We start from the raw sequence: 15,794 nt of genomic DNA, 5'->3' as shown, positions 1-15,794 counted from the left end.
TATGCCTTCTTTCTGGAGCGTGCATTGCGTCGTGTCATTGATCAGGCTGTGGAGGAGCAGGAGCGGGAAGATGAGGAAGTCGCAATGCTGGATGAATTCCCAGGGGGGGCTACTCTATCTGAGACAAGTCAACAACAGGAGTCTGATGAGGAGTCAGAGGAGGATGGTGCCGGGGCGGATGAGCAGGAGCAAGAAGAGCATGCTTTAAACCTTTCTGGGATCCCTGTTGTGCGAGGATGGGGAGAGGAGAATGAAGAGGACGACATTATCCTGGATGATGAGCAGGAGCCAGGCCACCACACCGCTTCCACTTTAGTGCAAATGGGGGCCTTCATGCTCCAGTGTTTTAATAGGGACCCCCGTATAAAAAGCATGAGGGTCAAGGACCAGTACTGGGTGGCAACGTACTTAGACCCCCCGGTACAAACACAAAATGGCGGAAATGTTACCGCCGTCGCAGAGGGCTGTCAGAATGCAGCACTTCCAGGCCTTGCTTCGAGAAATGCTGCATTCTGCTTTTGCGTGCGCTGGCAGAGGAGCAATTCCCACTCCCAGAGAAGGATTTGCGGGTACCAATCCAACAGCGCCTGCAAGAAGAGGCCGGTTTGAAGATGTGTTGGTGACTTCGGATATGAGGTCATTCTTTCAGCCGACCCATCGACAGGTGTCATCCGGATCCAGCATCAGGGAACGCCTAGACCGTCAGGTGTCCGACTACATTGGGTTAACGGCCGATGTGGACGCTCTGAGGAGTGATGAACCCCTAGACTACTGGGTGGGCAGGCTTGACCTCTGGCCAGAGCTTGCCCAATTTGCAATCGAACTGTTGGCTTGCCCCTCATCCAGTGTCCTGTCCGAAAGGACGTTCAGCGCAGCAGGGGGGATTGTGACCGATAAGCGTACTCGCCTAGCTCACCACAGTGTTAACTACCTCACATTTCTAAAAATGAATGAGGCATGGATCTCGGAGGAATTCAACACATGTGACCAGTAGACCATGTATATGTCTATAAACTATTTTTTTAATCAAGCACACAGACCTTCTTAATTCATTTGGCTCACTTCCTTGACCCAAAAAAGCACACCGTACTATATGCCCCTACCCTCCTCTTTGAAGAGGTTGAGCGGTGTCATATTTCTACTGGGGCTGCTTATGATATCCCTGTGCTGTGCTGACTTCCTCCTGGGGGTTCTTATTATGAAGGGATCACACTATCCCTGTGCTGTGCTGACTTCCTCCTGGGGGTTCTTATTATGAGGGGATCACACCATCCCTGTGCTGTGCTGACTTCCTCCTGGGGCTGCTTACGGTGCTGCTGTCAGTGCTGTATGTCACGGTGCTGCTGTCAGCGCTGTATGTCACGGTGCTGCTGTCAGCGCTGTATGTCACGGTGCTGCTGTCAGCGCTGTATGTCACGGTGCTGCTGTCAGCGCTGTATGTCACGGTGCTGCTGTCAGCGCTGTATGTCACGGTGCTGCTGTCAGCGCTGTATGTCACGGTGCTGCTGTCAGCGCTGTATGTCACGGTGCTGCTGTCAGCGCTGTATGTCACGGTGCTGCTGTCAGCGCTGTATGTCACGGTGCTGCTGTCAGCGCTGTATGTCACGGTGCTGCTGTCAGCGCTGTATGTCACGGTGCTGCTGTCAGCGCTGTATGTCACGGTGCTGCTGTCAGTGCTCTGTATTACGGTGCTGCTGTCAGATGCCTCTATCACGGTGCATGTGTCATTCCGGTATGTCACGCTGCTGGTGATCATCTCCTGCACCCTCTTCTTTGCCTACCCTGGTCCCTGACCTTCCCTCTCCTCCATTGCCTTCATTAGCTCCATAGTCCTGAATTGTTAGAACAATTTCCCAAATAAAATAAAAATGCTTGTAGTTATCGATCCCAAATTCACCTCATACATGTATTATGTCATTGTCCAGATGGTGGGACTACGTTTTACCCCCTAATAATTACCACGTGGCCGCAAATTCGACATGAAGGTTTGCAAAGTTCGCCTCCCATTGAAGTCAATGGGGCCCGCGGCGAACGTTCGGTTTCGCGAACGTTTGGGTCCGTTCGCGTTTCGCGTTCGCGAAACGTCCCGTCGGAAGTTCGTCCATCACTAGTTGCATCTACTAATATGGTGCCATTTCTGTTTGTTTAGAGAGGGGTCTACATCACCTTTTAGTTCATAACAAACATTTCAACAAATGTAGGAAAACAGGCATACCTTCACAGATTGGTTGCAGACATTCACTAAACAGGAAGTGTAACCACACTTATAAACATTCAGCCACAAATAGTAGAACAATAGTAGAACACATTTCCATGCGAGTGCAAAATTTGGAAATGTGTCCCCCAGGAAATAAACATCACCTGTTTTTTTTTTTTTGGTGATTGCAGCTGAGGAAATGTATAGGACAATTGCATTATAATAAAAGTAATAAGCATTCTTTCTGATAAGGGAAATTTGACAGTCCAAATATATTGTGTTGTCCCAGTTAACTGACCAGGAACAGAAGTGCTTTTTCTTTATGATATATTAAATCTATGTTTGTTATTATTAAATACATTAAATCTGTATTTGTTTCATTTTATTTTTTGGTACTATGTTGCCCATTCTGATTTTGCTTTTCAGATTTTTCAGATATGTGTGTTCTTAGAAAGGGACTTTTGCTTATTTTGCCTCTAGCAAACCAATCTGTTTCTCTTTTTTTAGTTTGTAATCTTCTCTAAGAACATAAAAAGAAGTCTAACTGATTGCTATGGGTGATACACAAAGCTGTTGTGTCAGTTTCAGCCATGAGGCCCACTGCTTGGCAGGTCTTAGCGGCGGACTTGCTGGGATTAGTGAACCACATTTCACTATGAGAAATATTGCCAGCTGCTGTTGCTAGCTTTTTTTTTACTCTGGAATATCCTGTTTTTTAATGTTTACATTGCTGCATTCTCTGTAAGTTCAGTTTTTGATGTCCTGTTGAGTAGAAGAAATATCACTTCTGTGTTGTCAGTCTTAATGCATATTGATCCTGGGTTTGTCGGGCTCTGGTGAGGCCTTTGTACCTTTGAACTGTTAGCTGAGCAATCACAGAGCTGCTGGGCTGACCATCTGATACAGACACACTCTGCTTGATGTACTTTACAGATAATAGAAGTGCAAACAATTGATGCCCTTTCAAAAGTTGCTCTTTATTTAAATGGCTAGAGAGATACGGTTATAGTGAGTATGTGCCGAAGCATGGGAATACTGAACGAGGGACTTTTCAATCAGTAATACATAGTTTCACTGCCATCTTTATTTCTATTTTATTTTATTTTTTAATTTGTTGAAAACATTGGACTTATTATTTTCAACTGTCTAGTAGATATTTAGTATCTATACTACACATAAATATTAGAGTTTATCAGAACCAGTGATAGGTATACACTAAAAGTCAGCTGTCAGTTTTGCTACTTGAATCAGAATTCATGGCATTTTCCTTTACAAACCAGCATATTATTGCTAAAATGAAGCAGTTATTTTGTTATTTTTCACACATGGGTACACAGTGTTTTATAAAATAACTGCTCTATTTTACTTTTAGTGGATTATTGGTATAAACAAAATTAAAATATAATTCAATTATAGTGATTACTGTACTCAATACTCGTAAGCACAATTTTCAATTAAATTACTTAAAGTTTTTTGTAAAATTATGCTATTAGGGATCCTTAATATTACAAAGAAGTGCAATATATTACAGCTTTGCACATAATGTTAATTCTATTCTGGAAATTATATTTTATTCCTTCTCCAAGAAAAATGATCTGCTTTGTTTGCTTTAAGAGACCTTTGAATCCTTGCTCTGCTTTGAGGTCCCTGTACAATTTAAGGGATTGCTGTAGCTGCTTATGTGGATATAAGGCTTAAGGATTGTCGCCAAGACGTGATGTGGTTGTAATTGAAAATTATACTATTTTTTTATAGATTTCTGTTGCTTATTGTTTTATTTTTCTGTCTAAGCATATTTTAATTCTAAATATGCATAGTTTTCTAAATACCCAGTTTGCCTAAAGTTTATTGTAATTAAGAACTAGCCTGTATTCTGAAAGCCTTCAGAATCTGTAGACTGTCATTCAGAAAGGCCAACTGTTCCCCTACAAAGTCTACAATGAAAACAGATTTTCGGGAAAGTACTTTATGTTTGTGTCTAATGGCCAGGAACCGAGAGAGACATTTTAAAAACAGTGCAAATGATGTCTGAACAGCAGCAAATGTGAAAAGGGAAAAGATCTGGGATTAAAGAGCCCATCTGGCCTTCATAGACCTTTCCCAAGAGGACGGCACTAACTTCTGCCTCGTATATTGTACGCTGATGATAGACATAGCCCATGGCAAGGGCGCTGATTATAGGAAGCAAATGAACTTCTGTTCGAAATCTCAGAGTGAGACCCGTAATGTGGCTATCCGATTAGATGTCCCAAAAAAAGAAACAGGCTTTCCCAGAAGCCAAATTGTATTGTTGTGTGGCTCCTTTTTCTCTATTAGAAACAGTATACAAGTGTTGTTGGAAACTCAGGCATAGTTTCTCTGTATGTCACTTATGCCCTGAGAGTTTTGTTGTTGTTCTATTACTGTATGTGTTTATGTGTTAGTTTTATGTTATTCTTAAAATATGTATCTGTGCTATTTTCTTTAGCTTTTTTTTATATTAAGAAGGCCACACCTCATTGTGATATGCATTAGAATTAGTTTTAAGTGCCCCTCAAATAGGATTCTTGATATGAAATTCAGCTGCTAAATATATTTCACTGTTAAATTGTGAAACATATATTTTGCAACACAGTACAAATTCCATAGCTTTAAAGAATAAGAACACTAAATTAAAAGTAATATAATTAAAGGTTAATATATATGTGTGTGTTCTTACATAAGTAATGATAGTAAATTTAAATACAGCAATATGTTTCTCATGTATTGTATATATGTTGCAACCCTTGCATTCATGTTTGTAAATTTGTCAACATATGCAGTATTAGTTTAATTCTAGCTGAAGTGGTAAGATTATTGTCACTGTAAAAGTATTGTCTTTATGGCACCAAAAAGTTGTAGGGCATAAAATATATGGTACTCAATAAAGTTGTAAATCAGGTTGTTCGCAAAAGAGTCATTTTCATTGTAGGTTTTATTAACTTCAAATGCCAATAAGGATCAGCAGGAAAAAAATGTTAATGCCCCTAAATCTGATTGGGTATTTTGAGTAAGCAATAAAGTGAAAACATGTTGCTTTAGTAAATCAACCTCAGTGCCAAGCAATTCTGTTTGGTGATGATTTAGTGGGTAATATTTAGCAATTCCACTAAAATGGATTTGTCTTAGAAGTAATTAAAATATGATTGAGTTCACAGAGTAACCTAAGGCAATGTTAAGCTAACCAAAGTGGTCTTAGGAGATGTTTGTTCACATAAGAAAGATCAGAGAGACCATTCATACTAAAGATCTTTATGTAGATGGATGTTGCCAGAAATAGTAGTTTGTAGTTTGTAGAGCTGTCTGTTTTCATTTGGAAGAGTGATCTTTTTACAGGTCATTTTATGCATCTTGAGGTGATTTAAAAATTATATATTATTCACATACAAAATTCCTGTGCTCGGACGCATCCGCTAAATAGCTAGCAACGTTGCATGTGTGTTCTTTAAGCATGATTTTTTTCAGCAAAGAGTTATTATTTATAAAGAAATCTTTTATATGAAAGGTTGTAAAAAAATATCATACACATTTGGCAAGCAATTTCATATGTGCATGAGTGCATGTTTCGGAAGGACCAACCCAGCCAAACAGCCGGTAGGACAAGTTAAAAAAACTTTCTCCAATCTCTTAATTTTGTTCCCCCTAATCTCTTAATTTTGTCCTAACAAGCTTGTACAGGATCCGGTTTGGGAAGAGTGGGGGTCAAGGACCCTGAAATGAGAATTGTTGGGCAGCAGGAAGCTCCCCTTGTGTGTCCTAAGTTTTAGTACACTCTGCAGAGTGACAATGGCTGCCTGATCTTGGAATGCTAAACACTGCTCCACCAAGCATCATGGGAAGTCATTATAGATCAATGCTACAGACACCTGACTGGGGAGTGAAGTCCTATTCTTACTCCTTCAATCATGTGACCTATCAAACCAATGGAGAGAAGATGAAGGGTAGGTTTTATTTTCACTTCCCAAGGGGGTGCCCATACTGACAGCAGGTCTGAGCGGTAAATGTGTGTGGGTGGGGAGTGGTAGATGGGTGAGTGATCTCTATTCAAACTGTTTCCTGAAAGTTCCATTGTCTCTACATCCTCCAGCTCCCAGCCCCCCCCCCCTTCTCTCTCCAATGACCCCTGCTAGCCACAGCAGCCCCATGCCCCTATTGTGCCTTCACACTAAATCCATCAGCCCCCACAGAACTCCTATAGCCTTCTGCAGAACCCTCAGCCCCCCTCATATTGCCCCCAACCCCAGTGCTCCCCCCCCATTTTCAAAGTTCCACAGTCCCCCACTGTGTCCCTTACCCTGCTGCAGAGCCCCTCATATTATACTCTAAAAGAAGATACTTCAAGGGCATCATACCGTTCCCTTTAAATTTTTTCTTTTTTAAGTGCCCAGGAGTAACTTCTTTGGAAGCACATTGAAGACAAGGACTGGAATAAGTCAACATCCAGACCCACTCAGCATGTTCCAGAGAAAAAAAATCTCCTGGGACAAGCTGTCTTAGCACTAATCTGTGTCTCCTTTTAAAGAAACAATGAGGAGTGCTGCCTCTCTATTGTCTTTCAAAGCTACACATATTGCCCCAGCCCCCCCCCCTCCCGAGAGTCCCTGGTCCCCCTTAGGAGTCCCTAATATTTTATTTCTTACTCACACCAGAGTTGGTGTTTTTCCCCTACATTTTTTTCTCCCACTGACCAAGGATAAGGGTAATTTTTCCCTTTTACTGACCACAGATGTTAGGACATTTTTCCTCCTACTGACCATTGAGAAGACATTTTTTCCTGCACTAGTAAGACAAATGACAAGGCATTTTCTCCTACTGACCACTGATACTAGGGCATTTTCTACTTCTACTAAATACTGACAAGACATTTTTCTTCCTACTGATTACTAACACCAGGAAATTTTTCTCCCACCAACTGGTCACTTACACCAGGATATTTCTTCCTCTCACTAACCACTAATACCGGGGTATTTTTGTTCCCTTTAAATGCTGATGCCAAGGCATTTTTGTTATCCTACTAACCACTAATGTGAGGGCAGTTTATTTTTTTACACTGACTAATAGGCTTTTTCTCTACTATTTACCACCGACACTGGAGCATTTTTGTCCACCTGTTGTTTTTTCCCCCCTCCTGACCACTGACTCTAGAGCATTTTTTTCCACCATTTTTGAATTATGACCACAGGGCCTTGCACTATGTACACATGCTGTTGAAGAGCTCATAAAAGAGTTGTAATAGGGCAGTATGAGTTTCTAGTTATGGCCTTGCTTACATGAATGATGTTGCTCAATATAGTTATGGTTATTTCTGGTTTGTGGCACATGTGCTACATTTGGTAGTTTTCTTATAGTCAAGTGTTCTTTCTTATGTCCTCTACACATGGTCAGACATTCCGACGACAAAATCTGTCGGATTTTTTCCGACTGATTTTGGCCCAAACTTGTCTTGCATACACACGGTCGGAAAAACTGATTGTTCAGAACGAGGTGACATAAACCACATACAACTGGACTATAAAGAGGCCAGTAGCCAATAGCTTTCATCTCGTAATTTATTCTGAGAATGCGTGGCACTTTGTCCGTCGGAATTGTCTACAAACGATCTGAATTTAAACAATCGCATTTTTTTGTCTGAAAATTTTAGATCCAGCTCTCAAATTTTGTGTGTCGGAAATTCCGACAGAAAAAGTCAGTTGGAGCCCACACATAATCGTATTTTCCGACAACACAATCCGATCGCACATTTTCGGTCGGAAAGTCCGACCGTGTGTACAGGGCATTACGCTTAACAGTAATTAAATCTAAACAAAAATTAGCAGATTAGCTTTGTGCTTTCCACGAAGTTTCAGAATAAACTCAGTAATGCGTATGACATAAAACAACAAAAAAGTTATATACTTAGGTTTATTTAAGAAAACTAGCACAAATGAAGCACAGAGCTTCTGCCGACAGCAACCAAGTTCATTTTAGAATTTTCACAAAAAAAATTTCAGCTAGCTGCTGATTGGCTGTTATCTTCAGCTGCTCAACATGTGATAGAGAAGCTTTGCTGTATTTTACTAAGCAAATGACCAAAGGCTATTTGTGACCATGTGAGATTCCAGGCACTCTAATATAAAGCCAAAGGTTTCTGCAGTTGTACAGCCAGGTAATTCAACAGAGAATGAGGAAACTGCATTCCCTGTTTTTCGGGTTATAATTCTTTAAAAATACTTTTTTTTCTTTTTTTTAAAGAAACTTTATTAGGTTTTCTAACAAATAAAGTCAAAAGTTGAAAGCTGATAAATACAAAACTGTGTAAAGGAAATCAAAAGCATTATCGTGCAGCATAATGCTGGTGGGGAGGGGGGTAAAACAGATTTTTTATCACAATTACATCAATCACATATTTTATAAAGTGCAAAAATTGCAATTTCTTCTAGGGCCATGCCACACTTGTTATTCTGTCACTGGCAACAAATAGCCTACTCTTTTCTATGGCATTTTTATTTCACTAAATGGACCAAAAACATTTTTCAACTGCTAAATTACCTGCAGGGCATTAATTCTTGTCTTAAAATATTTTTGCACATGTTGTTCAAAATGGTCACATCACTTGCATTGTTATGGCCATAGTTATAGCCTTAGAAATTGGTCAGTGTAAAAATGTATTATATATTCCCACATACAACTGTGTTTGCTAAATATTAAAACCATGATAACTGTAAACTTTTTCTGAATCCATGCAATGAATTGTATAGTGGAAAATGTTCTATTTAATTTAGTATCAGCTAATAATAATAATAGTAATAATAATAGTAAAATTAATAGGAGTTTTACATTGTCATAAAAAGGTATCTATTTTTCTAGTGGAAACATCCTCAAAGCTTTCCTTTAGCTTTTCCATTACAGCTGCTAAGTAAAGCGTACAAGAAAACCGAGGTCACGTTTCACAAGGTACCATGGGAACAAATCCTTGCAGAGGCCAAATGTTTCCCTAGAAATCCTGTACTTATTCTAGGTCAATACACTGTGAAAAATAAAGACACCAGTTTTACTCTCTCTAGCAGTCCAGGCCTTCCAAGAGGTGAGACATTTGTCTCTAGAACTTGAAATTGCTGGGACAAGGTTTTCAACCCTGGACCCAGGTTACCTATACTCGCAAATTTGAAATACTGTCTTCTTTTTATGTGATTACCATAAGACAAGAAAATAGGTGTGATGGAGACGTGCTTCCTATACTTTTTATTTTCTGCTTGTAATGCCTTTAATTACATTTATCATCCTTCTTCCTTTTCCTGTGTCTTTCTGCCTCTGGCCTATACATATCATGCTAGTTTCCATGGGCGATCTGTACACACATAGTACCTCTATATGTACAAAGGCTGTTGAAATCACCCTATTCTAATTACCACTGCTATTCATGAAAAATACAGCACCATAGCTGACACCAACCTCAGAAGAGAAGTACTTTGAAGACATGGAATGTCTTTATCAAATAATAGCATGTATTAATAGTTACAAATATGTAATGAAAAGTATCAGAGCACTATGGGGTTGATTTACTGAAGGCAAATAGACTGTGTATTTTGCAAAGTGCAGTTGCACTCTGCAAGAGCAATTGCTCCAGAGCTTACTAAATGAGGAAAAGCTCTGTTGACTTCCATCATCCTATCATGTGCAAGCAAAAATGCATTTATTTTTTTTGCCAGATTTTTTGCAAAGTGAAGCTTTACCTCATTTGCAAAACTCTGGAGCAAATGCACTTGAAAAGTGCAACTGTACTTTCCAAAGTGCACAGTCTTCTTGCCCTCAGTAACTCAACCCCTATTGGGGATGTCCCCTTATCTTAGTGAATGTAGTGAAAATTCACTTTGCAAAGAATATAGGTGAAAATTCCTATGCGATGTAAACAACCTGTTTGCCTTTAGTAAGTTAACCACTATGTATCGCAGATCTTTTCAAGCCAAGTAATTGTCAAGGCAAAAAAAAACACTTATTTAATACATCTCTGCAATAAATGCATAGTTCTCCATGTTTTATCCCCATAAACACATTGAAAGTACAGCCGCAGTGGGGTCATTGGTTCGAATCCCAACTACAACACTACCTACCTGGAGTTTGCATGTTCTCCTTGTGCTTGCATGGATTTCTCTTGGATACTCCAGTATTCTCCTTCTATAAAAGACATGACGGAAGGGTAATTGTCTAATTAACTGTCCAAAATTGGTCCTAGGATGTAATAAGAAAGCTTCTGAAGGCTCGCTCCAATTTCCACCTTTATTTATTATTTAAAAAGGCAAATTGCAGCAATAGTGAAGGGAAGAGATTGTGAGGTATTTCACCAGTGCTTACTCTTAATGATTAATGTTATGAGTAAGCACTAGTGTGCATAAAATACTTCAACAGTTTCTTCCCCTCACTATTGCTGTGATTTGCCATTTTTTGGATATTTTACATTAATAAAGGTGAAAATTGAAGTGCGGCTGTCCGGAGCTTTCTTATTATACTCTGTACAGATACACTCTTGGTCAGCAGCCTTGGTATGTGGGAGACAGATCAGTGTGGACCAACTTGTAGTGTTGCTTTTTCTGGCCTTAGTATGTGCACGTTTGTGAGTTTAATGACATGTGAGTTTAATTTCGTACGAATTGAAAAATTTGTACGAACTTCCGTAAATTCATACATTCGGGAGGATCTGAAATACAAATTGCTATGCTTCCGAACTTTGTACGAAATACAAAATTTTGTTTACGAATTTCGGATCCAAATTCCATTACAATGGAAACATGACTGGTGTTTTGTTGACCAACAAAGAGGTTGGTTACAAATTTCGGATCCAAATTCCGTTACAACGGAAACGTGACTGATGTTTTGCTGACCAACAAGAGGTTTTCTTCTGCTGCTGAGTGAGGGTTGGGAAAATGACCTTTTTTAATATGGGAGTGGGAGACTGGTACTGGTAGTCGATGGGAGATTCAGAATCTGACAAAATAAGAATTTTCGTTAATTACGATTATTTGTTATGATGAAGTTAAAAACCCAGGAAGTCAGCACAGCACAGGGATGGTGGGAGCCCCTCATAATGAGCACAGCACAAGGATGGTGGGAGCCCCTCATAATGATAAATTTGTCAAAACAAACATTTTTACTACGAGCCTAGCGAAAATTTGTAATTCCTGTCAAAAATTCAATTTGAATTCGTACAAAATACTTATTTTCGTTATGTTCATTAACTTTTCGTAACAATTACAAATTAACAGCTTATACGAAATGGAACGGAATGAAATGAAACAAGTTTATTGACAGCGCACGTCTAGTGTATATGAATGTGAATTAAGGACCTTAGACTGTAAGCTCCTTGATAGCAGGGATTGGGAATGTGCAATATATATGTATAGCGCTGCATAAATTGTCCGCACTATATATATATACCAATGATAAATTACTGCTGATAAGCCAGAAATATATTGTACATATACCTATATACATATACCATGACAACACATCTCTGACTAAGATAGCAAGGATAACTTGCCAAAAATTTGTGGCAGTGTTGAATTGTAGTCTGTTAACTTGCAGCACATTTTCACTGTCAAGTTGTACACAGCACTTGAAGCAAAAGTTCTGGTTGACACTTTTCCAATTTTTAGCAAATTATGCATGCAAAGGCAAGAGCAAAGTTGCAGTGGTGAGTCTACAGCAAGAGCTCTACAAGTCATAGTGACCCCTGTGGTGGGATGACTATTACACAACATAACTAAACCAGAACTTGCAGCAGACTTGCAGAATGTTTGCATAGAAAGTTGATCTGGAGTCATGCAATGCTGACTTGCTGCAAGTGAGCAACAAACTCATGAAGCCTGGCAAGTCTAGCAATAGCTTAGCAAGTCATTTTCAAACTTGCAGCACAATTACTTGCTATTTGGGTGTAGTGGCCACATCCCTTGCAGGGCAGCCTTGACTTATTGGGCTTACCAGTTACCTCCTCTTGGCCTGTTCTTCCACGTCTAGGGGTTCCCAGAGTTGATACCCAACAACTTAAACGCTGACACAAATAAAGTCCTTTTGAAAGGTTTTATTTTGCAGTAATAACATCCAATAACACAGTCTCTTGTGGGAACAGTGGGCATGGGTGAAGAACTCAGGCACCTTGAACTGCAGGTCTAGCAAAGTCTCTAATTCCACCCAGAGAGTAGCCACTCGCAGCTGGGTACCTCAAGGCTGAACCGATCTCTAGTCAGAGATCATGACAGTCAGCACGTTGACTCGAATACTTGAAACAATCTTATGAATGTGTACAAGTTGTAACTAAGGGTGAACAGGAACCTTTTTCCTCAGTACCTGGAACATTCTCTGTCTCTTCAATGGTACTGGAAAAATGTGAATTCGTCAATGTCCTTCCCAACTCAGTAACCAGGCATTTCCCAGGATGCCACTTCTTGGCCCTCCTCTGAAGAGTCCTCCCCGGTCACTTCCACGAGCTGTGGCGCCTCTCCAAGCCGAGAGCACACCTGGACACCTTGAATCCTCCCTCAGTTACTGCGCCTCGGACCAGCAGGTTCCGAGACTTGGGAACAGACGGATCCCTACCCCAGACCAGGCAGGTCTATTAGGGGCCTCTAACAGGAACATGCTGCGGGGATGTAAAACACCCCGTGACGGGAACCCCTCACGGGGCTACCCCGGTCCTGGAACCAGAACAGACCACGCGGGCCTCAAAACTCCTCTCCCCAAACTCCTCTACCCCTTCCCAGACTCCCCAGTGGGGCCCGGTGCTCCCACTGATTGATTCCGAGAAGGTTGATACTCAAAACATCCAACCAGACCTGGTTCTGGCCTGTCATGTGCCCCTCACTGCTCACATGACCAGGCAGAACTTCCAACACAGCCCGGCCAGACTGATGTCAAGGCCAACCTACGTAATTAACCCTCAGAACCCTACTGTTCTGAAGCAAAAACTAAATTTACATGCGTATGACACTTTGTCCAAAATGTCATCCGCTACATGGGAAATTCATAAGCATCTGGTGTCATCTCTGCCTACTTTATTTTTGATGGCTTTCGAACACAGACCTCTCTCCTCATCTCCATATCTATGCCTTGTGCACAGAGCCCACAGGGAGGTATCAGTCCACAAGATTTCATGCAAAACAAACAGGAATTTGGGCACTTTTGAAGCAGATATAACAAAACACTTTGAGTGGTATAATTAGCAGACCAAAAAGGAGCAAATAAGAGAAGTGTATTGTTATGAAAAGAGGTAGTCCGCAACCCCTTGCTGCTCTTTAAAATCTTCAGAATTTATTGGTTCTCCATAAAAGACAGTGTCAGACAGCAAATTTAAATGTGTTTCAACCTTATTATTATTATTATTATTCAGGATTTATATAGCGCCAACAGTTTGCGCAGCGCTTTACAATATGAGAGCAGACAGTACACTTACAATACAAATCAATACAGGAGGGATCAGAGGGCCCTGCTCGTTAGAGCTTACAATCTAGAAATTATGGACCTTTACAAACTTTCAGCTGTGCAACTGCCTTTCCTTAACCAGCAGCTCTGGAAAATTCCCTCTTCTGATTGTGTTGTAGTACCTTACTTCTGCTTTATTTTATTATTTTTCGTTAGGGTTTATATATATACTTTAAGAAACATGCATTGGTAATAATGTAGGCAACTGACTACTGTATCTAAATGAAATGGATTTGACATGAGAGCAGAGTCTAGTCAAACATCCATCAAGAGGCATAAGTGTAAGCGGGTGCCATTTCCACATGGATTCAGTCATCAGGGTTTGTCCCTTCCTTGTACATGTCAGAAGCCACACTGTTGTTTCTGCGAGACACATGGAGCCTATTGATGTTTCAGTCTGGGAGGTCTGTGTGTACACACATTTCAGTAATTTGAAGCATTTTCTCCTTTCATTTCAGGGAGCAGTTTCACCACAGCATCAGTAATCTATGCAGGAAGCAATTCACTCACAAATTCAACTGGATTTAATAGCTCCCAGCAGGTAAATTTTGGGGAAAAGAGGGATATTTCAGTTTTGCACAAGAAGCCCTTTTTTCTGTCTTCCTCTTTTTTTTTTTTTCCTTGCTGTGATTTTTACGTTAATGATTCTATGGTCGTGACGTTGTCCTTGCAACCTCAGAGAGTTTTTGCATGCTGAGTTATAAATCCGGTCTTAATTCCGTCGCTGACAGATGTGCTTGCAGTAAATATTTTCTGTAATGCGACAGAGAGGTACCATGTGTTTGGCCTAGCCGCATACATTTGTATTGCATCTGCATATCAGATCATGTTTAATAGATACATTTGTGGCACATTTAAGGCTTCAAGTCTAGGACAGTTATCTATTTATATGCACCAACAAGCCAGCCAATGTATTCCATGTGGGAAGTTATGTCAACATATGCTTGTAGTTATATTTTGTAATGTTCACTCTGAAGTAGCAACATGTTTAACAAAAACTGCTTTTGTTGCTGTTTCTTTTTTTTTTTTTTTTTCGTGTGTGTTCCAGGAATATCCATCTTATCCCAACTTTAGCCAGGGTCAGTATGCACAGTATTATAACAGCTCTCCGTACCCATCACATTATATGACGAGCAGCAACACAAGCCCCACAATTCCTTCCACTACGGCCACATACCAGTTGCAAGAGCCACCATCTGGTGTCACCAGTCAAGCAGTAACAGATCCCTCAGGTAATTGTCCTGTTATTTATCCGTGTTATATGGACATTTTTAGCTGGGTTAGTTAATGACCTTCTGCTGTCTATCAATGTGTCTGACAATATGCACATATCATTTATAAGTGCTCACAGTCACAACGATAGAAAATTCCCAACTCTTGTTTCTGTTAGCATTCTTTTCTAGCACAGTTTATTTTGTGATATATTTACACCATTTCTAATTGCGTGAAAGAGTTGTTGAGTTAAATGGTTTATTCAATTCACATTTTCAAAAATGTATTTTTTTACTTTCTATTTACTTTACTGTAGCCTGTTTGCCATAAATTTTACTGAAGTTGATATTTATGCAAGGCAAGTCTATATTTACCATACTGGTAGTTGTAGACCAATGCCTAGGGCAGTAGGAAAACTTCTTTAAGAGAGAAGGGGAAGCTCTAATGTTGGACACTGTCACAAAAGCAGTTGGTGCAGATGAGCCAATAGAAACAATTCTGATACTTGGTAACCAGCATGGCAGCTGAATAGTTCTGTGTAGACAAGATGAGTTTTGATCCAGAAAACATGGGGAACAAATTGTTGCTAGCCAGGTCATGCCTGAATTTGGTCAGGTTACTTCACCTATCCTCGAACGTAGCATTACAAAAGATAAAAACATGTTATATTATGAATATTATTTTATGTGAATGATATGTGTGTAGTGAGCCATCTGGATGGCAGTAAAGACTGATTATGGATAGTAAACGAGAACATTGCCAAATATGCACAAATAGTGAATGTGCATGTCGAGAGAAGGGAGAATTGTGCAAGGGTCTGATTATTCATTTCTGAATGGTCAGATCTTTTCTACATCTAGCCTTAACAGAGTCTATGGTGGAGGAGAAACATTATATTTACCATTAGCATCCTCCA

The 15,794-nt window shown here is 40.1% G+C and overlaps 1 protein-coding gene across 6 annotated transcripts in view; it reads left to right on the top strand.

Moving 5' to 3' along the window:
• Positions 1-15,794, top strand: part of EYA1 (EYA transcriptional coactivator and phosphatase 1) — a 145,471-nt gene that overhangs the window by 44,183 nt on the left and 85,494 nt on the right. For all 6 annotated transcript variants that reach the window (XM_077492859.1, XM_077492860.1, XM_077492858.1 and 3 more), the window contains 2 exons: positions 14,125-14,207; positions 14,715-14,898. In XM_077492859.1, coding sequence (XP_077348985.1) covers positions 14,125-14,207; positions 14,715-14,898 — 267 coding nt within the window. The remainder of the gene's footprint in view (positions 1-14,124; positions 14,208-14,714; positions 14,899-15,794) is intronic.

This window comes from Lithobates pipiens, unplaced genomic scaffold (assembly GCF_037356315.1).
Source record: "Lithobates pipiens isolate NorthernLeopardFrog02 unplaced genomic scaffold, aLitPip1_a1.2 Scaffold_19, whole genome shotgun sequence".
NCBI classification, from domain to species: Eukaryota; Metazoa; Chordata; class Amphibia; order Anura; family Ranidae; genus Lithobates; species Lithobates pipiens.
The sequence above is the reverse complement of the archived record's forward strand: the minus strand, read 5'-3'. Positions and strand labels throughout refer to the sequence as shown.